At 39.6% G+C, this 27,770-nt stretch overlaps 1 protein-coding gene and 1 non-coding gene across 2 annotated transcripts in view; both read right to left on the bottom strand.

The window, feature by feature from the left end:
* Window positions 1-215: 215 nt before the first annotated feature.
* The window catches only part of Nek1 (NIMA related kinase 1), a 95,862-nt gene continuing 68,307 nt past the window's right edge, over window positions 216-27,770 (bottom strand). Inside the window, exons 27-36 of the mRNA XM_090354206.1 lie at window positions 27,577-27,729; window positions 23,199-23,384; window positions 19,461-19,581; window positions 18,557-18,645; window positions 17,514-17,752; window positions 10,882-11,033; window positions 7,838-8,046; window positions 3,444-3,574; window positions 3,164-3,296; window positions 216-650 (exon numbers count right to left, since the gene is read on the bottom strand). Of these exons, the coding sequence (XP_090210332.1) occupies window positions 475-650; window positions 3,164-3,296; window positions 3,444-3,574; window positions 7,838-8,046; window positions 10,882-11,033; window positions 17,514-17,752; window positions 18,557-18,645; window positions 19,461-19,581; window positions 23,199-23,384; window positions 27,577-27,729 (1,589 nt within the window). The 3' untranslated portion in view covers window positions 216-474. The remainder of the gene's footprint in view (window positions 651-3,163; window positions 3,297-3,443; window positions 3,575-7,837; window positions 8,047-10,881; window positions 11,034-17,513; window positions 17,753-18,556; window positions 18,646-19,460; window positions 19,582-23,198; window positions 23,385-27,576; window positions 27,730-27,770) is intronic.
* Window positions 25,016-25,122, bottom strand: LOC150049331 (U6 spliceosomal RNA). Its single transcript, XR_016539057.1, has one exon. It is a non-coding gene; the product is annotated as a U6 spliceosomal RNA (small nuclear RNA).

Genomic DNA, 27,770 nt, shown 5'->3' with positions numbered 1-27,770 from the left:
AAATAAATAAAAAATCTGGAAGTAGAGCTGTGGCTCAAGTGGTACAGTAGTAGCTTTGAGCAAAAGTTGCTCAGGGAAAGTGCACTGAGCCTGGGTTCAAGTCCCAGGATTGACACAAAAACAAAACAAAACAAAAAACCCAACAAGTTACTTAGTACATAATCTTTTTTTTTTTTTTGGCCAGTTCTGGGCTTGAGCTCAGGACCAAATCATTGTCCTTGGGCTTTCTCAAGGCTAGTGCTCTACCACTTGAGCCTCAACACCACTTCTGGCTTTTTTGTATGTATGTTGTACCGAGGAATAGAATCTGGGTCTTTGTGCATGCTAAGCAAGCACTCTACCACTAGGCCAAATTGCTGGCCCTGGTTTTTATTTTTAAAGGTAGTCACTAGTTTTAATTGTGACACTTATTTCCCTACTAAAGAAATCACAGACAGACTCTATAAACACAACTTTGGAGTTCTTGTTTCTTTTTCATCTGCATGCAGAGAAAATCTGATCTTGCTTCTTGAGAGATGTACTAACCTGATATTGGCCTGCCACACAGGGAAGGACCTTGTATGTACATGTAAATCCTTTGGAAGCCACTCGGCTTTCTAGAGAGGGTGTCAGTTTTAGCTGTGGCTCCATTTGATTGTTACAGGTTTCTACTGAAGGGGCAAAGCAAAATAAAAGCTCTCCATGTACTTGTCCAGTAAAAATGAAGTCTAAGCATGCTGCTGCCAATTACTGTGAAAAGCTCTATTGAAACAATATTGAGGAGAATGGCCTGAAGGATGAACAGCCTGAATCTGAATAGAACTAGTGTGATTCCTGCTATGGATTTACTTGAATGGAGTCATGCTCTGGCCTCATGCCATTAGCTTACAATATAACTGTATTATGAGAAACAGTGCCATGAAATACAAATATTGTAAATATAACCAAGGACATTTTCATTTCATTATTGTATTGTAAGATAGAGTCCAAGAGCTCAAAAAAAAATGAGGGATATACCAGCTTCAAATAATGTTTAAATCTTAGATTTTCATTTTGATGATACAGTCATCTTTCACTGTTTAGAAAATGAAAACATTTATTTTACAATAATAATTTATAACTTGACATTTTCAAAATATACACTGAGGTCTATGAATTTTTAGATTTTTGTGTGTGGAAATAAAAACCCAAAATGCTGTCGTGGGGCGCAGTACCTGAGCTCTTCAGCTCAAGGTTACTTCCCTACCCTTGAGCCAAGCTCCACTTCTCGTTTTCTAGAGGTTAATCAGAGATAATAGTCTCAGGTCCTTTTGTGCCTGGGCTGACTCCGAATCTTGATCTTCAGATCCCACCCTCCTGAGTAGCTATGATTACAGGCATAAGCCACTGGTGCCAGCTCCATTTTGTTATAAAGGAATTTCTATGTTACTGAATTTTAAGGAACACTACAGTGGAGTAACTTTTTAAAAATGTACGAGAGATTTAAGTGCTGTTGCTCACTACCACAATCTTAGCTGCTTATGAAGCTGAGACCTGAGGATTGTGGTTTAAAGGCCGGTAGGGCAGAAAACTACATGAGACCCAAGAGTCAAGTAATCAGAAAAAGAATCAAAAGTGGAGGTGTGGCTTAAGTGATTAGAGTGCTAGCCTTCAGTATGAGGCCTGGAACTCATGCCCCAGTACCTGCAAAAAAAAAAAATACAAAAAACAACCAATGTACAGCCATGGTGGTGGCTCATGCCTGTAATCCTAGTTACTCAGGAGGCTGAGATCTGAGGATCAAGGTGCAAAGCCAGCCCAGGCATAAAAAGACCTGAAACTCTTATTTCCAATTCACCTTTAACCTCTAAAAAATGGGAAGTGGGGCTTGGCTCTAGGGTAGGGAGGTAGCCTTGAGCTGAAGAGCTCAGGGACAGTGCCCAGGCCAAGTTCAAGCCCCATGACCCACAAAAAAACTCAAAAAGTACAGAGACAAGGCATGGCTTAAGTTGTGACTTGAGAGCAGTGGCCTAGTGAATCAGGGGCCCTGACTTAACTGATTTAAACTTCAGTTCTGCCAAGAGAGAGCAGGAGAGAGCAATCGAGTGACATGGGTGGCTAGAGAGATTCAAAAACTCTTGAGAATGAATTTTGTAGTCTTCATTTCTTGTTTAATTTTATATTGCTTGTACTCATTAGCCTGGTGTGCTGAATTTCCCAACTATTTAAAACACTTATTTTTAATCTTATACCTAACTATATTTTAAAATTTAATTTTAAAAAAGTTGTAGTAAGTAGAATACAAATAAACTTTTTATAAGACTGACCAAAAAGAAAAAAATCCCTTTACCAATAGCTACCCCATCCCACATTCTTTAAGCCATGCAGTTGCTCACATCTGTAATCCTAGTCACTGAGGAGGCTAAGATATGAGGATCGTGGTTCAAAGCCAGGCTGGGCACTAAAGTCTGTGAGACTCTTATCTCCAATTAACTACCAGAAAACGGGAAGTGGCCCTGTGTCTCCAGGGGTAGGGCAATAGCCTTGAGCTGAAGAGCTCAGGGACAGTGCAGAGGCCCAGAGTCCAAGCCTCACGACCAACAACAAAACAAAAAATTTCTATTGCTAAAATTAACCATCAACATTTAAAACTCTCAGACTGTGAATTAAGCTTTTTATTTATGTAATTAAGCTTTTAATTTATTTTTGGGTAAATATTGTGGAAATTAATTCTTGTTTAGAATTTTAAATATTTCTTCACATATGTCAAAGTTTGATATTATATTCTTTTTTTTTTTTGCCTATCACAGGCTTGAACTCAGGACCTGAGCACTGTCCTTGGGCTTTCTCAAGGCTAGAGCTCTACCACTTGAGCCACAGCACCATTTCCAGCTTGTTTTTTATGCATGTGGTACTGAGGAATCGGACCTCGGTCTTCGTGAATGCTAGGCAAGCACTCTACCATCAGGCCACACTCCCGGCCCAATATTACATTCTTGATAACCGTTATTCTCATTTCTTGAGATGTACAATGAGGAGGTTTAAAATACTCAAAAAAACTGACAGAACAGTTAACTTTATAATTGCTTAAAAGTAGTAGACATCATTGAGATATAAACCTTACCAAAATAGTTATGACATATCACTTCACACTGTCATCTTGTTCTTCTCGTATTTAAAATAAAAAGATGTGAAAAAACTGTACCTTCTTCATAGGCTCCGTCTGCCATGACTAGATGAAGAATCTTGGCATAAAGGTGCTGATGTTCATGTCCCAAAATATTCTGAACTATTGTTGAACAAATCTCAATATTTTCATCTTCATCTTCATGAATAGCCTGCACAGGTTTTTCACATGTAAATTATGATATTTGAATGGTAAACCTTCACTAAATGGAGACTTAATTATTATGTATTTGTAATAAATCTAGTGACTAGTAGACAATCAACATTTCCTAGTATTCAAACAGAGCATATCTGCTTACCTTTACTTTCTCATAAACCTCAAAGAACTTTTCAAAGCCCATTTCTTGTTCCAGCTGAAGTCTTAGTTCTTCTAAGTGATTAAAGAGACTATCGTAATCGCATTCACTAGTATTCTCACCATCACTGTTATCTAGAATAAATAAGTAAACAAATATTCTATGATTCAAAAATAACACTATAATTCTTATACTAACAGACAAATCCTCTTAAAAGTGAATTTCATCACTAAAAGTAGACTACTTCTATTTTCAGTATAATCAGTTGTCATGATAATATTTGTCAGCATTTATCAATGTGTCTGAACTAGAATATCAATTTTGGAATCTCTGCTTTGATAGAAATCATAGAAACCTTATTATTAAGATTTAGTGTTAATTTAGTAAAAATCTTACAAGCATACTTCTATGATCTTACTAACTTACTAACAAATCTTACTACTACAAAAGCTGATAACAAAGATGGTCCATAATAAAATAGGGCATAGAGAAGGCAAATGACCCAAAACACATTGCAAAATTTTGGAAATTTATAATTATTATTGTTAGGTCCGACTGGAAGCAATGACTTCTTCCCTTGGCTCTCTCCCCCTGCACCCTGGAAATCCCCACCCCGCACCAGTAACCCCGGCAACTGGCATGCCTGGGGGCAGTGGGAGGTATTCCCCATCCTCTGAAGTCACATCCATTTCCTGGGTCTATACCCCTCCCCCTATATAATCTCTCACTTCTCCCCTTTGCTGGCCTGACTCCATCTTGGGCAGCAGGAGTCTGCTCTTTCCTCATACAATAAACCCTCTTCTGAACTGCGTGGAGTTTCCTTTCGGCAGACCTTACATTTGGTGCCACTGACTCGGATGGGGGAGAAGGTCAGGAGTGGCTGGATCCCCTCTGTTTCTTGAGGATCAATCCGCCTTCTGCCTCCCCTCCTTTGAACCAGAGAAAGGAAACTCCATTCCTGGACCTCTGCCTTTCCCATAGCTGGCGGTGTATTTGCTATAATGTTTCCTGTCTGCGCTTGGTGAGTGACTCCTGCCTGCAGGCTCTTTTTCTGTCTCCTTTAACCCACCCCTGACTAGGGCTTTCTCCCTGTGTCTTGTTTAAGACCCCCCCACCCCCCAGTATGTTCTGGTGAGATTGTATTCTCCCTCCCCCCCATTCTCTACTTTCCCACTCAACATCCTTATTGACTCTACCCAATGATGTCCTGACTTCACTCCCTGTTGATCTCACTGACTCTGTCCCATGTTCAGTGACTCCACCCCTCCCTGGTGTTCTCACTGACTGCCCCCCCTACCATGTCCTCACTAACTCTTCCCCTACCTCCTCACTGACCACCCCCCCATCCTCACAGACTTCACTTCCTCTTAGTGTTTCTTATTACAATGGGGTCTCATCAGTCTCACCCAAGCTGGGACACCCCCTTGGGATATCTTTTATGCTCTTTAGATGTTCTTCTACTCAGAGACTCCATAAAGCCAAAACGGCTCATCTTTTATTGCAATCGTATCTGGCCAAAGTATAGGCTACACAATTGGTCTCAATGGCCCCAAAATGGGACTTTGGATTATAATATTCTCAGGAATTTAGACAGTTTCTGCCGACGCAATGGAAAATGGCCAGTGGTTCTATATGTTCAGGCTTTCTTTGCTCTCCATGCTTGCCCTTCTACCAATCCTACTCAACTTCCCCTAGCCTCCTGGCACAGGGGCAGCCTGTCCCTGCCAAATCACCTAAGAGCCTGGAGCCTCTTCCTAAACCTAAAGTGTCTGATCCCCTGCCCAACATTGAAGAATCTGCTCCTCCTCCCCAAGCTGAATCTTTCCTTCCTTCTCTTCCCCTTCATCTTCTTTTTCCCGAAGCTCACACCCAATCCTGCACTGGTGGTTCAAGCCTCTAGCAGCCCCCTTATTTCCTCTGTGAGAGGTGGCAGGGGCAGACGGAGTTTTTCGTGCGCAGGCCCTCTTTTCAATGACCTATCTTTCCCAGATCGTGAAGCGACTGGGATCTTACTCCCAAGACCCTAATAATTATGCCAAAGAGTTTAAATACCTTGTTCAGACTTATGACCTCACCTGGCATGACTTATATACAGTCCTGTCCTCTATCCTTACCTCTGAAGAAAAGGAAAGGGTTTGGGTTGCAGCCCAGGCACATGCTGATGAAACCCACCGCCTAGACAATACTTTCCCAGTAGAGGCAACAGTTGTGCCAGAGAAAAGCCCAAATGGGATTGTGAATATTATGCGCCTGGAACTGTTAGCAGAAATAGGTTGGTAACCTGCCTGCTAGCTGGCCTCCAGAAGGCAGCCCACCATGCAGTCAACTATGATAAACTAACGGAGGTTACCCAGGGACCCACTGAAAACCCTGCCAAATTTCTTGATCACCTTACAGTGGCACTCCAGCATTATACTAAGCTGCACCCAGAGTCAAAAGAAGGTATAGTGGTCCTTAATACCCATTTCATTTCCCAATATTAAAAAAAAAGTTGAAAAAGGCTGAGGATGGCCCTCAACCCCCCCAGGGAGATCTGGTGAGGTTGTTTTTTTTTTTTTTTTTTTTTTTTTTCCGCGAGTCCTGGGCTTGAGCTCAGGGCCTGAGCACTGTCCTTGGACTTTCTCAAGGCTAGAGCTCTACCACTTGAGCCACAGCACCACTTCCAGCTTTTTTTCTATGTATGTGGTACCAAGGAATCGAACCCAGGTCTCTGTGCATGCAAGGCAAGCACTCTACCACTAGGCCAAACTCCTGGTGCTAACCTTTAAGGTTTTTAACAACCAGGAGGAACAGAAAAAGGCTGATAAAGCTGCCCATAATAGGAAAAATTGCCAATTGCTAGCTCCTGGCTGCTGCCCTTTGAGCTCCTCAAAGAAGAAGCGCCCAATGCACACCACCCAGACCATGCTTCAAGTGTGGCAAGGAAGACCACTGGGCAAGAACTTGCCCTACTCTACAACCACCATCTGGACCCTGCCAAAGTGTGGACAGCCGGGACACTGGGGAGTCAACTATCCCTCCTCGTCTCTACAAGGTAGGCCAGTCCCTCCCATACCCCCCACACATGGGGAGGAGCCCAGTTTATCCAAGATACTCAGCTGGCAACGGAAGTGTGATGGTGTCCAGGGCCACTGGACCCCATAAGCATCACAATGGAGGAGCCTAGGGTATGTCTCCTGGTTGCAGGCAAGCTACTTGTATCCTTTCTTTTGGATATGGGAGCCAGTTATTCATTGTTACATGAGTATTCCAGCCTCTCTTTTCCCTCCCAGATCTCAGTGGTGGGTATAGATGGCCTTCTTACTTGCTCTGCAAATACCCATGTAGAATAGATCAGTTTTCTTTTTTACATTCCTTTCTAATCTTACCCTGCTGTCCCATATCCAAGGCCCCCTCAGCTCCTTAAAGCCCTTTTCCTTCTCCCCCAATTTTGCCTGAGGATCGAGTCTTTCTTAAGACCCTTAATCTGTCTGGTTTACATCCTAAGTGGACAGGCCCTCATCAGGTCCACCTGACTGCTCCCACTGCAGTTTAGCTCAACCGACAGCCACAGTGGTTTCTTCTGTCAAGAATGAAAAAGGCTCCTGCTCTTGCCCCTTTATGACTCCAAGGTGTCTCACATCCCTGAAGAAGATGGCATCCGTGCCTTTTAAGGCTTCTTTTGAATTTCATCCAAGGACACATATGTTCACTACCATGGAACTGTTACTGCTCCTTCTGGACGGACAGCACCCTTGCCTTCTACCCTCAATGTCAACGCCTCTTGTCAGCAGGAAGTAGCCAGAAAGAGTCGGTGCCCCTTTACAATTATCAGAAGGCGGGAATGTGAGGTCCGACTGGAAGCAATGACTTCTTCCCTTGGCTTTCTCCCCCTACACCCTGGAAATCCCCGAGCAGCACCTGTAACCCTGGCATGCCTGGGGGTAGTGGGAGGTCCCAACTGAGATATTCCCCATCCTCTGAGATCATATCCATTTCCGCTTGTGTCTATACCCCTCCCCATATATAATCTCTCATTTCCTGTCCTAAGCCCTCTTGCTCACCGGACTCCATCTTGGGCAGCAGGAGTCTGCTCTTTACTCACGCAATCAACCCTCTTCTCCTGAACTGCGTGGAGTTTCCTTTCGGCAGACCTTACAATTATTATTTTTAGCACTAGAAAAGTAAGAAATAAAAAACAAGCTGGACGTTGGAGATCCTAACCACTCAGGAGGCTGAGACCTGAGGATCAGGACATGAAGCCAGTCCTGGCAGAAATGTCCATGAGATTCTTCTCTAGCAAGCAAAAAGCTAGAAGTGGAGCTATGGCTCAAGTTGTAGTGTGCCAGCCTTCAGTGGAGAAGCTTAAGAAGAGAGAGAGGCCCTGAAGGGACGGAAAGCCATCCGTAGTCACACACCTGAGTGCCATTCTTCATTCAGAGCACTGTCACTGCTGGGATTGTCCTCCTCTTCTGGCAGACCTGTCCCATTGCCAGTCTTCTCCACATCACTGCTCTTTAACATGGAATCCTCCTCTTCACTGTACTCCTCACCAGGTTGTTCCCTAAGTAGCTGCTCCATTGAGGCCTGGAGCTCTTGTAAATCTGCGTCTGTTTCTTCAAACACACTGAAATTAAAAGAAAAAAAATGAAGCATTACTAAAATTTAAGATGTTACTTCAAGTCACTATATAGGTACTCCCTTCAAGACAGAAGTACTGATTTTAGATAAAACAAGGTCTACGTTGGGTGCCAGTGGCTCATACCTATAACCCTAGCTATTCAGGTGGCTAAGATATGATTTGATTGTAGTTCAAAACTAGTCCATGAGACTCTTATCTCCAATTAACCACCAGAAAACAGGAAATAGAGAGTTATGGCTTTTGGTAGAGTGTTATCCTCCTTGAGTATAAAGCTCAGGGACAATGTTCAGGTTCCAAGTTCAAGCCTGAGGACCAGCAGGTGAGTGTACGCACACATATACATATACATATACATATACATATACATATACATATACATATACCAGCCTAAATAAACCTAGTTTTTAGTCATAGAAACAAGAATGCAAACAACTGATAAGTGTAACACATGATACAAATTCTATAATTTATAAGCTAGAAGATGATTTAGTTGAAATGGTCCTGAATTGCCAAATAGAATCACATAGCTGTACTGATGATGATGATGATGATGATGATGATGATGATGATGTCAGTCATGGGACCTCAACTCAGGGCCTAAGTGCTATCCATGAGCACATTTTCTCAAGACTAGTATTCTACTACTTTGAGCAACAGCTTCTATTCCCTTTTTTTGGTCGTTAATGGGAGATAAGAGTCTCCTAAAGGCTTTCCTGCCTGGGCTGGCTTTGAAACTCAATCCTCAGATCTCAGCCCCCTGAATGTCTAGGATTATAGGCATGAGGCACCAGCAACCAACCATAGTATTATTTAGAGCTTAAATTCTGGAACTATATTGATTGTGTGTGTGTGTGTGTGTGTGTGTGTGTGTGTGTGTGTGTGTGTGTGTGGTACTGAGCCCAGGCAGGGCTTTTTTTTTTTAAATTTTTCTCGTTTAAAGCAGTTTCACCTAATTTAAATTTATTTAAATTTGATCAACATGCAACCCATATTAGATATAGAAACTATGAATCGAAGTATTTAAATGACTTGTTTAAGGTGAACCATCAAAATGAAAATCAGGATTAAACCTGGGTCTTTGAACATTTGTACAATACTCAAGAAATCTACTTATAGGCTTGTATGAGTTGCTTCTTCTAAAGTGGCACACATATGGAAATTTGTGCAAACTTCAGAGTTTAGGGTTAAATGAGATTTTAGACATGAAGACATCGAGATAAGCTGAAAATTTCATATAACTAATAAAGCAATGGTAAACAAGGCACAATGACTGATAATGGGCATTTTCTAGCAGTTTATACTCAAATTTATTTTATTTATTTTTTTTTTTGCCAGTCCTGAGCTTGAGCTCAGGGCCCGAGCACTGTCCTTGGACTTTCTCAAGGCTAGAGCTCTACCACTTGAGCCTCAGCACCACTTCCGGCTTTTTAAAATCTATGTTTGTGGTACTGAGGAATCGAACCCAGGTCTTGTGCATGCTAGGCAAGCACTCTACCACTAGGCCAAACTCCCATCCCCTATACTCAAATATTTATTGAAAAACTAAAATATAAACAGTAAGCCGAGTGTAGTGGCTCACACCTATAATCCTAGCTACTCAGGAGGCTGAGATCTGAGGATTAAAGTTCAAAGCCAGACCAGACACTAAAGTCCATAAGACACTTATCTCCAATTAACCACTAGAAAACTGGAAATGGTACTGTGGCTCAAGGGGTAGGACAGTGGCCTTGAGATGAAGAGCTCATGGACAACACCTAGGCCCAGAGTTCAAGTCCCATGACCAACAAAGAAAAAGTGCAAAAACAATCACAAAATGACACAAATTCCATTGTACTAGCTGGGTGTGGTGGCTCACACCTCCAATTCTAGCTACTCAGGAGGCTGAGATCTGAAGATCAAGGTTCAAAGCCAGCCCAGGCACTAAAGAATATGAGCCTCTTATCTCCAATTAATCACTAAAAAATGGGGACGTGGAGATGTGGCTTGAGGGTAAAGTGGTAGCCTTGAGCTGAAGAGCTCATGGACAGTGCCCAGGCCCAGAGTTCAAGCCCCATGACCCACCAAAAAAAAAAAAAAATTCACTATACTTTTTCAATTATTCATTTCCAGGGTATTCTGCTTTCATTTTATTCAAAAGTTTGTAACATCTCAGGGGCTAGAGAGCAGAGATAAAGGAAAAATTTTGTCTTAGTGGCCACTGTTCACCATGACTTTCAGAAGTATTGTTCGTTTAATTTCCCACTGAATTTTGAATACCTCAGTAATCAGGAAGAAAGGAGTGCTGGGAAAGCAATCAAACTGCGTATGAGGCACAGATACTCACAAGCATACACACATGTGTTGCATATAATTGAAATGGCCCTTCTCTCCTATTTTATACAAATAAACTGTCTACCTCCACATGGACATGGCCCTGAAATGAAACAGGATGACAGATGTGGATTTTCCGGTTCTTTTCCTAGGGAAGTATAAGGTTCTAACTAATTCACAATTTCTGACTGAAATCCTTATATCATGTGGTATTCCAGTATTAAATAATCATTATCCTACTTAAACAATACTTATTAGGTATTTCCTACATGCAAACCAGTGTGTCTGATACTCAGTGGTAATAAGCCAATGAATACAAGTCAAGACTTATAAAACTATTTAAAGGCAGAGTTACACTACTAAAATTTGCATAAGTATAGCTAGAAGTAGTGAAAAGTAAGCCTGCAGATCATTTTTTGTAACTGTGTAGATAAATCATTCTTTTGGAAACTTCTAAAACATATCATTTCAAAAGTTAACATTAGCTATTGTTAATGACGGGATATTTACATGTCTTCGGAATCAGAAGGCCCTTCTTTAATGTGCTCATCTTCAATTTCATCTATTTCAAGATTGTCTTGATGAACATCTCCTACAGTGGGAACATCCATCAGGGTTCTGAACAGCTTTGAGAAGTCTGGAAGTGAGCATGTCCTCAACAGCTATGAAAAATGTTGACAGGTTACATACTAGGAGCAAGAGAATTAAACATGAAAACATGAGAGGAAATTAGGGATAGGAATCATTATTAGGTGACCTGTCCACAATCAGAACATAATTCTCTTAAATCTCATTTCAGCATTTTTGTTCACCAACAAAATTAAACCTGCGAGCTATGATTAGGTTTAATCACATTTACAGTGACTCTCCTTAGAAGGCAGAGAGAATTGTGTAGTTAGGATACATGTGGCTTGGAACTGGAAATCTGTCAGAAATCAGGGAGTGCTACAATCTGCTCATTCTGTCCTCTCTCACGGCTATTTTGTCCCCCTTCCATAGTATTCCCAGGTGGTCCCTGACTTCCTGTGAATACAGGAATACTGTCCCCACAATCAGGCTGACATACCACAGTAAATGCTTTCAGCTTGTGAAGTATAGTCACATGCCACGTGAACCCTTTTTATCCCAGCAAATCACTGGAGTTGCTACTAGTTCACCTGTGTTGAACAAAGGGCCTTAAATCACTGTGAAGAGAAGTCTAACTCTGCTTCCGTGGTGTGAGACTGTGAGTAGAACACTGGAAAGACAAGCACTTGGATATCAAAGCTGATAACCACTTATCATGGTGAGAAGGACCTCAGACACACAGGGTTTCTGAACAAATACCAACCAAACACCTGGGCACCAGTGGCTCACACCTAAAATACTAGCTACAGAGGAGGCTGAGATCTGAGGACCACAGTTCGAAGCCAGCTATAGTGGGAAAGTCCATGAGACTCCTATCTCCAGTTAACCAAAAGAAAACTGGAAGTGGCATTGTAGCTCAAAGTAGTGGGTCGCTAGCCTTGAGTGTAAAAGCTCAGGGACAATGCTCAGGCCCAGAGTTCAACCTCCATAACTGATGGGGAGAAGAGGGGAGGGACCCAAAACCAAAAACCCAACCAAACAGCTACAAGTGAGGTGTCAACAATTTAAATTTGTGTTGCATAACATGGACAATATGGATTAAGTTCTATTTTTCCACTGTTCAATGTCGTAAGGCTATTCAGTCCCTGTGTAAAGTTAATCCCTGTGTAGCTGGGATCACAAATGAGAACCACCAGTCCCACTGTATTTGCTGAGATGGAGATCCTGCTAACTTTTTGGCTAGGCTGGTCTTGAATTACCTTCCTCATCATCTTCACCTCCTCAGTAACTGTGCCCAACAAGAATACTCTTTAAAGTTATTATAAGAAGTTGAAAAGTTGGGCCGGAAGTTTGGCCTAGTGGTTAAAGTGCTTGCCTAGCATGCATGAAGACCTGGGTTCGATTCCTCGGTACCACATACATAGAAAAAAAGCCGGAAGTGGTGCTGAGGCTCAAGTGGTAGAGCTCTAGCTTTGAGAAAGTCCAAGGACAGTGCTCAGGCCCTGAGCTCAAGCACAGGACTGGCAAAAAAAAAAAAAGAAGTTGAAAAGCTGGTAATTGTTATATTAGTACCTCTTGCATACAGAAAAGTTGCATGTCGTGACTCCATGATTTTCCAGTCATACAACCGTGATGACATTTAACACGCACTAAGCACAAACTTAATGTTAAGTATAATCTGCTTTATTTGTATTATCTCATTTCATTCTTTCACTAATTCTATGGAAAAGAGACTATCGTTACCCTTATCTTCTGTATGAAACATTAAGGTATTTAAAAATCATGACTAAAGGTCTTTATAATATAAACTCAGCAGTCTAGCTCCCTACTCTTTAAATAAACTATGTATTTAATATTCATTTATTTCATTAATTAATCGAGTGTTTATTGATCACCTACTCCTCTCTAGGAATGGGCTATCCATACGAATATAGTTGTGAATAAGCTCTTAATCTGAAGTAGATCATATTCTAGTAGAGGACCACAGACCATAAACAAGCAAATAAAGAAAATAAACCAGCCTTTGAAATAGCTATGAAATGAATAAGGAAATTACTGGGGATGGAAATAGAGCTCTGACTTCACTGGGAAAGTTACATTTGAAAGGTGATACGTGAAGGGCAAGAGTGAGTCAGAATTGAAAAGAACAAAGGGAAGCTTATGCCAAGCCATGGTAAGAGTGCTACAAAGCGCTAAAACAGGAAAGGAGAAAAAAGAAGAGAATGAGAGAAGCTTTGAAATGAGCCCTAGATGATTAATGCCATAGCAAATCTTTTAGATTTTGCAAAAGAGCCTGAAAGCAATTTTAAAAGCAGCAGAAAACCTCTAAATCTTAAGCCTATCGGTGATTTGCTACAGTGTATAATATTTTAAAATATGGTTTATATTTGGACAAGGATTTCACACTAGCAAGGGCTGAGGGAGTTATAGGGCAACTGACAGGATTAGTGTTTGGAATAAATAAGTGATCTTCCAGAAAGAGCTCCAGAAATAGTATTATCAGAATTTCAATGATGTTGACAATTACAGGTTACTGTAATGTAAATGTAAACAGAGCAGCTCAGGACAGAGCTTAATCACCATGACACGGCTACTAAGGATTTCCTATTTGGCCATGATGGTAACAAGGGCCAGGCTCACCTCTTACCAAAGCTAGAAAACAGGACAAAATATACAAAACTGAGTTGAGACACTACACAATAGGCAGCCAAGACTGATCCCTGAGTAAACCCTATCACTCAACTTCTGTCTAGAAAACAATATCTGAATTCTGTGTGTGGCCTTGGCGACATTACTGAAAGATAAGGAATTCAGGGAGACAGCTGCAGAAAGGAGTTAATTTCATTTTTTTAAAAAAGAAGCTGCACAGGGTCTTTTATTATTCCATATGCAATTTTGGATTGCCTCTTCTATTTCCATAAAAAATGACATTGGGATATTGATGGGTATTGCATTGAATTTGTAGATACCCCTTGGGAAGATTGCCATTTTAACGATGCTAATTCTTCCAATCCAAGAGCATGGGAGGGTTTTTCCACTTCCTCAGTTCTGCTTTAATTTTCTTTTTCAGTTTCTTAAAGTTTTCGTCATAAAGGTCTTCTACCTTCTTAGTTAATTACTAAGTATTTTCTTTGATACTATTACAAAAGTAGTTGCTTTCCTGATTTCCACCTTGCTCCTCTCATTGTTGGTATATAGGAAAGCCATTGATTTTTGAGGGTTAATTTTATACCCTGCAACCTTGCCAAAGTTTGAGATCAGCTCAAGCAACTTGAGAGTGGAGTCTATAGGGATCTTTAAATACAGAATCATGTCATCTGCAAAGAGGGAAAGTTTCACTTCCTCTTTCCCTATTTGGATCCCCTTTATGCTTCTTGCCTCATTGCTCTGGCTAGGAATTCTAATACTATGCTAAAAAGGAGTGGAGAGAGTGGGCATCTTTGTCTTGTTCCTGATTTTAGAGGAAATGGCTTTAGCTTTTGGCTATTAAATACAATGCTAGCTGTGGGTTCGTCATACACAGCCTTTATTATATTGAGGAATGATTCCTAGTTTCTCCAGAGCTTTTAGCATAAAGGGGTGTTGGATCTTGTCAAATGCCTTTTCTGCATCTATTGAGACAATCATGTGATTCTTGTCCTTGCTTCTGTTGATGTGATGAATTATATTGACTTGCATATGTTGAACCAGCTTTGCCTCCCTGTGATGAATCCTGTTTGATCATAGTGAATAATTTTTTGATAAGTTGCTGAAGACGGTTGGCCAGTATTTTGTTGATAAGTTTTACATCAATATTCATAAAAGAAATGGGTCTATAGTTCTCCTTCTTCGATGAGTCCCTGTCAGATTTGGGATGAGGGTTATGCTGGTTTCATAGAATGAGTTTGGCAAAAAGCCTTCACTTTCAATTTCATTGAAGAGCTTGAGGAGTATTGGTGTGAGCTCTGCTTTGAAGGCCTTATAGAATTCAGCTGTGAATCCATAAGGTCCTGGGCTTTTCTTGGATGGGAGGTCTCTTATTGTCATTTCAATACTTGAAATAGGTCTGTTTAGTTGGATTAGGTCTTCTTGGTTCAGTTTGGGTATGTTAATATTGGCTAGAAATTCATACATGTCTACTAGATTCTTAAAATTTATTGTCATAAAAGTTTGAAAAGTATAAACAATTCTTAGCAGAAAGAACAGTGCAGGAGGAATATCAATACCAAACTTTAGACTCTAATACAGAGCTATAGTAACCAACACAGCTTGGTACAGGCACAAGAATAAGTCTGAGGACCAATGGAATAGAACTGAAGACCCAGAAATCAACCCACAGATCTATGGTCAACTAATCTTTGATAAGAGAGCCAAAAAATAGAATGGAAGAGAGACAGCCTCTTTAACAAGTGGTGCTGGCAGAACCTGCCAGAATACTAACACCTGCAGAATACTAAAGTTGGATCCTTTTATGTCACCCTGCACAAACTCCAAATGGATCAGAGACCTCGAGATAAAAGTAGATACCCTGAAAACTTTACAAGAATAGGAGATATACTAGGTCTCCTTGGCACAGGTTGAAACTTTCTTAATAAAGACCCAGAAACACAACAAATAAAAGAAAATTTGGACAAATGGGTCTGCATTAAACTGCAGAGCTTTTGTATGGCAAAGGACATGGCTAGCAAGTTAAACAGAAAGCCTACAGAGTGGGAGAAGATCTTCACTAATGATACAACAGACAAAGGCCTCATATCTAAAATATATCAACAGCTCAAAAAATTGAATCACTCCAAAACTAATCTCCAAAGAAACAACCATCCAATTAAAAGATGGGCCAAAGAGTTAGTCTTCTCTGAAGAAGAAATAAGAATGGCCTATAAACAAATGAAGAAATGCTTGACATCTCTGGCCAGAAAAAAAATGCAAATCAAAACAACTCTAAGATTCCACCTCACTACAGTTAAAATGGCCATGATCAAGAAATCTAATAACAGATGCTGGAGGGGATGTGGCCAGGAGGGAATCACTACTACACTATTGGTGGGAGTGCAAAACTCACTCAACCACTATGGAAAGCAGAATGGCAGTTCCTGAAAAGACTAAACATAGAGCTCCCTTATGACCCAGCAATTCCACTACTTGGCATTTACCCAATCTTCTAGAATGAAGGACATACTAAATCCACTAGCACAACGATGTTCATTGCAGCACTATTTACCATAGCAAAGATATGGAACCAACCTAGATGCCCCTCAGTAGATGAATGGATCAAGAAGATGAGGTACTTATACGCTATGGAATCTATGCTGCTGTCAGAAAGAATGACATCGCCCCATTTGTAAGGAAATTGAAAGAATTGGAAAAAAATCATATTAAGTGAAAACAGCCAGACCCAAAGGAACATAGGCTCAATGGTTTCCCTCATTTACAATAATTAGTATACATTTAGGACTCTCCTAGCAGAGGATTACAATAGCCCAACACCTAGATACATAAGGTCATATAAAATGAGACTAAATGAAAGGGTCTCTAGGATATGGAAACAAGAGCTTTATCTTGAGTAATTGTTGTTTGTTCTTAATGTACTATGTTATTTCTCTTCTCCTTTGTTGCCCTTTGGTTAATCTCATATTGTTACGGCATCTTACTTTGTTACCTGGTATATTGTATGTACATTTATTTATTTGAAATAGGAAAGGGAAGAGGGAGGAACAAGATGACTAGGAGTGGGTGAGGGGAGAGAAATGGGGACAAAAACATACGAAGGGCTATTAATGTGTGAGAAGTAATGCACTTACTATCTGGCGAATGTAACTGTAACTCCTCTATACATTACCTTGATAATAAAAAATAAAATGAGAGAAAAAAAAAAGAAGCTACAAAAAGTGTAAGATAAGTTGTTGAGTTGCTCATTTGTACTAGACTATGTATTCTTTGTAGCTCAGAAAGAATAAAGACTATAGTTCTTATCTGTAGTATCTCTACTGCTATTTCTTGTATAGAAGATCAGGAAATGTTTCTTTTCATTTTTCTCTCTCCAGTTATATATTCTATTATATGAAGACAAATTCTTGCTAAACTTAAATAAAAAGAGCAAGTGAAAAAAGGTTAGATATCTGAAAAACTTTTACAAGAAGGTGAATATGAATGCCTATTAATCTTTCTGCCAACAAATTAGACAATATGGTACTGCTAGCCATTTAAGATTCATTGTTTAAACTTGGTTCTATATAAAAAAGGAAGCAGGAGGGTAGTAAGAAAGAGATATTATCATAAGCATGATGTCATAAGAAGTTTCTTCTCAAATTAAAAGTAGTAGATCATATATATATATATATATATATATATATATATATATATGTGTGACCTAATGAAACAGTCTTTTACCCAGTTGTGCTCTCAATATCAATTTCTCTTTGGTATCATAGAATTAAAGGATGAAGACTTTTTTTTTTGGTTTTGACGTACACTCATGTTTTTGTACATCTGTGTTTTTAAGAAATTAAAATTCAACATAATGTTTTCTTAAAGAAGGGCAATCACAAGAAACAATATCAAATGGGTAATATTTTCCACTTAAGTACTATACTTGCCTTTGGATTGTTTGCATCAAATAGGCCAGTTGAAAGTCCAATCAACAAAGAATTCTTGTTTTTATTTTTTGGTGGTGAATCAGAGTGAGATCGAGGTGGAATGGATTCTTCTAGTGAACATTGAATTGACTGAATTTGAGAGATTAAATTCAAGTGCTCAGAATGAATCACTTTATGGAACAATGGCTCTGGTTGCACCAACTTATCTATATCACCTTTACAGGGCTGAGAAGCAGGTTCTGTGAATGGTACAAAAGAAAGTTTATATGATAAGCCTATACTGTACTTAAAAACTCTAAATGGTATTTACAAGTCATGATACCTAATGTAAGTTTTATCAAAAAACCTTATTAGGAAAACAAAATCAAAATATGTGTGTAAACATACTATTATTAAAATTTTTTTGAGAATATATTGTTTTATTTTCAGAAGTATTTAATTTGATCTAAATTTCCATTATAGTAGAATTTGAAAATATAAAACAAATTCAAAGAAATGTGAAAAAAAAACCCATATTATTCAGACATTCTCTCTTTTTTTTGTGTCAGTCCTGGGGCTTGAACTCAGAGTATAGGCACTGTCCCTAAGCTTTCTCAAGGCTAGCACTCTACCACTTGAGCCACAGCACCACTTCTGGTTTTTTCTGTGTATGTGGTACCGAAGAATTGACCCCAGGTCTTTGTGCATGCTAGGCAAGCACTCTACCATTAGGCCATGTCCCGGCCCCAGATATTCATTTTTTTTTCCCAGCTAATACTTGTTTTACCGAGCAGAAAAGTTATATTTATTTTATTTTAATTATACTGTTAAAAGAGGACTATTTAATGTCTTTACCATATTACTTTACGTAATTCTAGCTCTAAACACTCAATAAAGTAACTTTTGATAAAATCTTTTACTATCCTAACATACAATACAGTGATACATAATATTTTATAAGGATTATAATGACTGACAAGGAATGTTTTCTATCTATATGTTGCCCAAATACAGTAGTTACTAAACCTTCCAGAAAGAAATTACACTTACTTAGTGATGCTTACCCATATGATCTTCACTAAGTTGGTTCACATTCATTGGGATTCCATCTTCAGAAATTTCATTTTGTGGACTGGTAACCCTATCCTCCAGTCTACACATAGGGATATAAGAAGTTTGCCAGAAAAAAAAAAGCACTCCAACATAAGAAAAGAGAGACAAGTTCACTAGCATCTCCTAAGAATTTTTTTCAGTTTATATGTACATATTTTTTACTTAAAACAAGAGAAACTTAGCAATCATTAATGATTAGTCATTTACCTTTACATGCTCTTTTCTCAGAGTTTAAATTTTATGAACCCTTGGGAGAAAAATTGAATTACAAATGTACTTTGTCAAAATCCAACTGACTCAGCAATTACCATTTTGTTTCTTTCTTATAAATACAAGAAAATGCTGCAGTGTTCCTCATTGCAGCATTATTTGTAATGTCGCTAAGTGTCCATCAAGCAGAAGACTTACTGGGTTGAGGTGTATCCATACAATGCAACATAATTAAAAAGACTGCCTCTGTTCATTAATATGCTAAATGAGCATGTTAATACATGATTAATACATTAATCATGTATTAATAAATAAGGTACTTTATTGACTGAAAACAAGCAAGGAGGAAAAACACTATGTGTGTTATACTAACAATTATGTTTTAAAACATGAAAATGATATTTCTCTTTACCAAAGAAAATTTATCTCAAAGGAGGGAATAGATATCAGTTGGAAAGAGAAGGCAGGTATGTATCTTATTCTGTATCTTCATGTTATTTGTATAGTTGTTGATTTCTAAACCAAGTGAGTATTAAGGAATGAAATCATATTATAGTTTCAATATTAGGATCTTAAACTACTAGTTTATCACAGTTCTACAAAAGGGAAGTTGATTTTAAAATAAGGAAGAAAGGGACAACATACTCAGTTTCATTTGGGTCTCTGTCCTCATTAAACCACACATCAGTAACCGTACATGGCAAGCTCCCCTCATCCGTTTTTCCACTTGGCTCTTGAAGAACTTCTGTTTCTAAATCATCAGGATCTACAGAGCAAAAACAGAACAGAAAACAGGTCAAAGCAAAATCTATTAAAAAAACTGAGAAAAAATTCTATCAATGATCCTTATTCAGTTTTAGACTCAATACTGATTGTAATAGAGAAATGAAATGTTTTACGTATTGGCTTTCATCCTTTTATTGTGTCATTCTCCAGTCATTTTGAAATGACAGACTAATCCTTTTACATTTTCACTGTAATAAAAATACTCAAATACTTTAAATTGTATTTTTATTAAATAACATTTTCTCTTTATTAAAATTTTATTCCTATTGATTTAAAGAAAGTATAAAGACTGATTAAAAATAAAGATATCTGTTGTAACAAATATGGAATAGAATGTTATATTACTGACTAGTATGGAAAATTTATCTTTAAAATCTCTATTTCAGTAACAGAAACAATAGAAATATACTTTCTCAGTGTTATTGATAATATAATTATAGTGTGGTAACCAAAGAATTACGTCTGTTTTCTGGTAGTGGCTCATTTTTTATCTAAGTGATATTTTCTGAAAGTAAACAGTGATGATCATAGTTTCATCATTTGTTAGTAACATTTTTTTGTTTGTGTTTATACTAGGGCTTGGAAGCAGGGTTCATTTTCTTGCTTATGAATAGTGCTCTATCACTGGAGCCACGCTTCTAGTCTGGCATTTTGCTGGCTAGTTGAAGACGAAGTCACCAAGATTTGCTTTGCTTGGGCTGGCTTCCAACTTCCATTCTCCAGGTCTCAGTCTCTGACTAGCTTGAAGTACAGGTGTGAGGCACTGGTACCCAGCTGTTTCTATTTTCTTTTTTTTTTTTTTTGCCAGTCCTAGGGCTAGAACTCAGGGCCTGAGTGCTGGGCTTTCTCAAGGCTAAAGGTCTATCACTTGAGCCACAGCACCACTCCTGGCTTTTTCTATGTGTGTGATTCCGAGGCATCAGACCTGGGTCTTTGTGCATGCCAGGCAAGCACTCTACCACTAGGCCAAACTCCTGGCCCCATTTCTATTTTCTAAGTGAAGTATTAATAGAATCTTATTTAAGCCAACAGTTCCATCCTTCATTTTCCTAAGATCCAGAAACACTTCCTTCTACATCTGTAAAGATCCCCATTACCTGAAGTGTTCTAAAAGGCATTTGTTATTGTACAAGTTTTTCTTTTTTAATTTTATGGTCAGGGTGATGTACAAAGAGGAGGTTTTTACAGTTCTTGTCTTTATGCTTTGATGAGTTCTTGTCTTTTACTTTATGCTTTTTACTTTATGCTAAGATGAGATAAATGCTTGGGAGTGAAATCCTTTTTTTTAAATTTAATTTAATTTTTATTTTTTGGGTGGGTCATGGGTTTTGAACTCTAGCCTAGGAACTGTCCCCGAGCTCTTCAGCTCAAGGCTACCGCCCTACTCCTGGGCCTGGGTGCTGTCCCTGAGCGCCTCAGCTCTAGGCTACCACCCTACCTTTGAGCCACAGCTCCACTTCCATTTTCTAATGATTAATTGGAGATAAGAGTCTCATGGCTTTGTAGGCTTTGTATTGCCCAATCTGGCTTTGAACCTTGATCCTCAGATCTCAGCCTCCTGAGTAGCTAGGATTACAGACGTGAGCCACAGCCTGGCTTTTAATTTTATTTTTAAATGAATAACTATTCTCCAATATTTTAAGTCATATCAGTATCAGTACTCTTGTATCACCAGCAAAGGCTAAAATAGTTACTATATGGGTTTTCTCAGAAAAAGTCAACCCTTGCACTCGGCTACAGAGCCTCCATTATGAGGTGTTCTATTCCCTTTCCCGTTCTTTTCCACTTTTCTCCGCCTTTCCCCATTTCCCTTTTTCTCCTCTGCTTCACTTTCCCTTTCCTTGTCTTCTTTCTTCTTCTGCTACTCCTGGCATCTGCCAGAATTTCTATGGATCAATGACAGTTATATTCTTTGCATCTTCTGTTTGTGAAAAAGAGTGTCCAGGTCTGTTTCATTGTATATTTTGTGTGTGGAAGACAAATAACTTATTTTGTTCACTTATCAGCCTTTAGATTTTTTTTTTGAGGTACTGGGGTTAAACTTTTGCTTATTAGTCAAATTCAAGTGGCCCTAGTCTACTTCTTGAGCCAATCATATCCCTCATTCTTACTGATTTTATTGTTGATCAGATCTTGTGCTTTTGGTTAGACTGATTTTGGATTTGCTAGGAAGGTTTTCTACCAATTGAGCCAAGTCTTCAGTCCTTTTTGCTTGTTATTTTTCAGATGGGGTCTTTTTTTTTTTTTTTGCCAATCCTGGGCTTGGGCTCAGGGCTTGAGCACTGTCCTTGGGACTTTCTCAAGGCTAGCACTCTACCACTTGAGCCTCAGCACCACTTCCAGCTTTTTTTTGCTATGTATGTGGGGTACCAAGGAATCGAACCCAGGTCTTCGTGCATGCTAGGCAAGCACTCTACCACTAGGCCAAACTCCCGGCCCCTTCAGATGGGGTCTTTTTTTTTTTTTGCCCTGGCTAAGGTGGACTGTGATTTTCAGATTTACAAATGCAGTAATAAAAATATTTTTACAAAAGAAAATATATGCACATATATTAAACTGTTCTTAGAGAAAAAAGAAGAAAAGAACAAAACAGTGCTGGATATATGTGGTTCAGTTAGGAGAACATTTGCCAAGAATGCATGAGGTTCAATCCGCAAAACTAGGGGGAAAAAATATTAGTTGGGCATGGTGGTGTGTGTCTATCACCCCACCATTGAGGAAGTTAAGGCAAGAGGATGGGGAATTCCAGGCCTACATGAGCTACATAATGAGATCCTGTCTTTTTTTTTTGGTCATGCGGCTTGTACTCTGGGCCTGGGCACTGTTCCTGATCATTCCAGCTCAAGGCTACCACCATACCCTGTTGTGCCAAGATTGTCCCATGTTCTGGGAATGACCCCCTCCCCGCCTTGCTCAGGGCCCATGTACTTGAACCCCAGGTGGCAACAGCTTGATGCTCAGTGGTTAGACACCTGAGCTCTGATTAATCTTAAAGCGACCAGTGGTTTGAGTTACCAAACAGCCAATCAGGTGATTTTAACTATGGAATTCCCCTATAAAAGCTGTGTAAAATCCTTTTTCAGGACCTCTTAGCGTTGCCGGCAACGGGTATGTGGAGGTCTGAGTCTAGACTCGTAATAAACCTTGATTTTTAGCTCTGACTGTGGCCTCTGGTGGTCTTTTCGGGGTTCTAGGAATTCGGGTACAACAACCCCTGGCCTGGGCATTGTCCCTGAGCTCTTCAGCTCAAGGCTACCACCTTACCCCTTGAGCCACAGTGCCATTTCCAGTTTTCTAGTGGTCAATTGGAGATAAGTCTCATCGACTTTAGTGCCTGGATTGGCTTTGAACCGCAACCCTCAGATCTCAGCCTCCTGAGTAGCTAGGATTACAGGCATGAGCCACTACAACCAGACTGAGATTCTGTCTTGAAATTGCCCTCCCCCAAAAGGGGTAGAGGAAAATTAATATATGTATAATAATAATAATAAAGTATAATAATACTGAACCTAGTTTGAGTTATCTAAACATATACATAAATTTTGATCATATATATATATATATATATATATATACCTGCAATATATATAAACATACCTGCAATATTTCCCTCTGGCCTTAATGATGTCTGTGGAGATACCTCACCAACATTTAAACTTTTTGTCTCAACAGAACAATCACCAATAGCTGATGGGGTTACATCTTGTGATATACAATGCATTTCTTCTTCTTCTTCTCCTCCAGTGATTAAAGGTGTGAGGTTTTCCCTTTCAGGAGAAATCTCTGAAAACACAAAAAGTGAAAGTCATGTTAGTTTTCAAAACGACTTTACAATTCTTACAATTCTTATATGTTTTTTTCTTTTCATGTTGGTTCTAGAGCTTGAATTCAGCCTGTGTGCTATCCCAAAGCTAGTGCTCATTTTGTTGCTGTTGGGTTTTTTTTTTTTGTAATGTCTGATTCTTTTTTTTTTTTTTGCCAGTCCTGGTCTTGAGCTCAGCGCCTGAGCACTGTCCTTGGATTTTCTCAAGGCTAGAGCTCTGCCACTTAAGCCTCAGCACCACTTCCGGCTTTTTCTATATATGTGGTACCGAGGAATCGAACCCGGGTCTTCGTGCGTGCTAGGCAAGCACTCTACCACTAGTCCAAACTCCCGGCCGTAATGTCTGATTCTTAATTCGTACTTGCTTACTCACTTGTCCAGTGAGATTTATTCACCTGAAATTTCATGATTGTTTTACCTTCTCATCTGTATAGGAAATTATTATTTCTCCTTCAAATGTATATTTGGGGTTTAGGGAAAGTTAGGAAAACCGTGTATGAAAGGAAAAATAAAAGAGAAAATAACAACAACAAAAAAAGTATGGCTCAAGTGGGAGAACTTTTGCCTAGAATGCATGAGGCAATACTTGGATCAGTACTTGGTACTACAAAGAAAAACAACAAGAACAAAACAGGTATTAGTTGGGCACTGTGTGTGTGTGTGTGTGTGTGTGTGTGTGTGTGTGTGTGTGTGTGTGTGTGTGTGTGTGTGTGTGTGTGTGTGTGTGTGTGTGTGTGTAATCTCATCAATGGGGAAGTTAAAGCAGGAGGACTGTAAATTCTAAGCATGCATGAATTGGGTACTCTGTCTTCTGTATCAGGACTTTGAGGCCCTGCCTGGCAGTTAAATACCCTGTGGGAAGGAGGAGGCTTGAGGCAATCAACTGAGCTATGGCAATGGGCTCAGAGTTCAGCCTTAACAAAATGTGGCCACTCACTACTGTACCCATTACTGTCCCAGTTTTTACTTATTTAAACTACTCAGTGAGTCCACATCAGACCTCCTTTTCCATAATCTTTTTGTGGTCATCCACCACTCACATGGGGACAAGGTGTAACCAGAGTTTCTAAGCTATGTTTATTCCTTGATTTCAGGTAGCCATAACAGTTTAGTTTCAAACAATAGACCTCTTAAGATGCCGTCTGTAACATATGTGGTGTGAAAAAAATGCCTTATTCTGCACTGCTGGCCTTTCATGAAGGAGTGGTCACTGTCACACCAAATCCCTGTACTAGGGCTAAGGCTAGGACTGCCTGTATTGTACAGGGGTAATTGGCTTACCTGGTGGTTGTGGATTTGGCTTCTCTCTCCAGGATTGCAGCTGTAAACTGTTTCCTACATTTATCTGATAACTTTCTGTTTCTCCATGCTTTCCAGGGGTCCTGTCAACCCTTTCATCATTACTGAGGCTCTTCCTAGCTTTCTCTTTTCAGAATACAGTGTCTTCCAATACTTTTCCCAATTTCTGTCTTCAGAATACAATCTTTCCTTTTATTAGCTTGACTTTTCATATTCATATCACATTGTGTCAAATGAAGGAAGAGCTCAGACGATCATGGAAGACCATGTGCAACTTCCTCCTCATTTTTTTTTTTAAATGGAATGCTTCACGAATTTGTGTGTCATCATTGCACAGGGGCCATGCTAATCTTCTATGTATCCTTCCAATTTTAGTACATGTGCTGCCGAAGTCAGCATCTCATCATTAGTTTTTAAAACTTTAGAGCCTGCAAGCATTTTTGCCCGAATAAAGCCAGAGGCATTTTAAAAATGAGCTCTGATTAAAGTGTAATGTTAGGTTATTACTTATTTTTACTTTTGGTTAGTGTTTGACATACAACTTCAAAATTTAAGGTATGAGTTTGGACAAATGATATATATATGTATATGTATATACATTGATACATATATATGTATATATTGTGCTTTTGCCCTTTTTACAAACAAATAGTATATTACTTCTTCATTCAAATTATTATATTTCTTTGTTATTAGATAAGAGAATGGTTTGTGGTTAAGAAATTCTTTTTTTTTTGGCCAGTACTGGGGCTTGAACTCAGGGTCTGGGCACTGTCCTTGAGCTTTCTCAAGGCTAGAGCTCTACCACTAGAGCCATAGTGCTACTTTTGGCTTTTTCTATGTATATGATATTGAGGAATTGAACCCAGGGCTTCATGCATGCTAGGCAAGCACTCTACCACTAGGCCATGCTCCCCTACCCAAGGAAAGTTAATTCTTTTTGTTGTTGTTGTCATAGGGCTTAAACTCTGGGCCTGGGCATTGTCCCTGACCTCTTTAGCTCAAGGCTACCACCCTACCCCTTGAGCCACAGTGCAACTGGGTTTTCTGGTGATTAACTGGAGATAAGAGTCTCATGGACATTTTAGTGCCTGGGCTAGCTTTGAATCTCGATCCTCAGATCTCAGCCTCCTGAGTGGCTAGGATTACAGGCATGAGCCACTGCGCTTGGCAAGGAAAGTTATTCTTAATGAGGAAACAGAAATCCATTTTGGCTCTTTCAGTACAGAACCTGTCAATACCTTCACCTCCTATGTTATTTTAACACAAGCTTCAGGAGGTAGCGATAGCAAGAATTTGAATTTGAAGCTCTACTATGAGCTTTAAGAAGAGACAAAGAAAAAGAGCAACAGAAGGAAAGAGTACCAAAAGTTATGTTCCACATTTTTTTTTTTTTGGAGGGGGTCAGTTTTGAGGCTTGAACTCAGGGCCTGGGAGCTCTTCCTGAACAGTTTTGCCCAGGACTAGCCCTCTACCACTTTGAACCTCAGCTCCATTTCCAATTCTGTGTTTTTATCATGTAAAAGGCCTATATACACTTGGCCACGTTCCCCCCCCCCTCCGTCTCTCCCTCCCTCCCTCTCTCTCTGCCTCTCTCTCTCTCTCTTCCTTTTTGTGGATCATAGGGCTTGAACTTGGCCTGAGCACTGCTGTCCCTGAGCTCTTCAGTTCAAGGCTACCACCCTATCCTCGAGCTAAGCCCCACTTCCCATTTTCTAGAGGTTAATTGGAGATAAGAGTCTCAGGTCCTTTTGTGCCAGGCTGGCTTCGAACCTTGATCCTTAGATCTCAGCCTCCTGAGTAGTTAGGATTACAGGAGTGAACCACTGTGTCTAGCACTTGGTCATGTTTCTTAATGCACAGCTAATATACAAATACCCACAAGACTCAGAGATAATAAGTGTTGTTCCCCGCCCCCACTCCCCACTCGCCTGGCCCGGCCCCCTCTCTCTTTCTCTCCCCCACCCCCACAGCTGGGTGTCGTGGTTTACATCTGTAAGCCCAGTTAATCAGGAGGTAGAGATAGCAGGATCTTGAATATAAGGGCTTTCCAGGAAAGTTAGTGAGACCCTATTCTAAATACAAAATATAAACAGAACTGGGGCATGGCTTAAAAGGTAAAGTGTGTGCCTAGGATTTGTAAGTTCCTTTGTCACTTTGTCAATTCTCAGTATCAGAAACAAAAAACAAAACACACACACACATTCCCTTAAAAAACTGGTCTGGGGCCGGAAGTTTGGTCTAATGGTAGAGGGCTTGCCTATCACGCACAAAGACTGGGGTTTGATTCCTCGGTACTACATACATGAAAAAAAAAATCCAGAAGTAGTGCTGATGCTCAAATGGTAGAGCTCTAAGCCTTGAGAAAGTCCAAGGACAGTGCTTGGGCCCTGAGCTCAAGCCTAAGACTGGCAAAAAAAAAAAAAAAAAAAAAAAAGTCTGACTTTTCCAGATCTGTAGTAGATATCCTCATTTATCGTATTTTTTTTTTTTTTTTGCCAGTCCTGGGCTTGAGCTCAGGGCTTGAGCACTGTCCTTGGACTTTCTCAAGGCTAGCACTCTACCACTTGAGCCTCAGCACCACTTCCAGCTTTTTGCTATGTATGTGGGGTACTGAGGAATCGAACCCAGGTCTTCATGCATGCTAGGCAAGCACTCTACCACTAGGCCAAACTCCCGGCCCCCATTTATCATATTTTTATACTCATCTAAGTCATATCAGGTCAAAATTCAATGCTAACATTTAGGTAAACTCTCCAGAAAATAAAAAGTATTCCCTATCTCACAGAAAATTGTAGTAACATTAATCAAATAATTAACTTTTTAAATAATATTCTAGTACAACTAGCTTACCAGTTTTAACAGTTGTGTTTTCCAATAATTCTGTCTGAAGTTGGAGTTCAGCTTCTCCAAGTATCTTCAGTACTGAGTCTGCAGGGCTCTTCCCCCAGACTTTTCTTGGAGATCCAATAGGATCTAACTTAATAACCTCTCCCAATGTACGTTCTAAAAGAAAAAAATTAAAAGAAATAACTGACAGTGATAGA

Source organism: Megascapheus bottae, chromosome 20 (assembly GCF_031878675.1).
Source record: "Megascapheus bottae isolate mThoBot1 chromosome 20, mThoBot2.hap1, whole genome shotgun sequence".
Classification (NCBI taxonomy): domain Eukaryota; kingdom Metazoa; phylum Chordata; class Mammalia; order Rodentia; family Geomyidae; genus Megascapheus; species Megascapheus bottae.
Note: the sequence above shows the minus strand (reverse complement) of the source record. Positions and strands in the feature narration are given on the sequence as shown.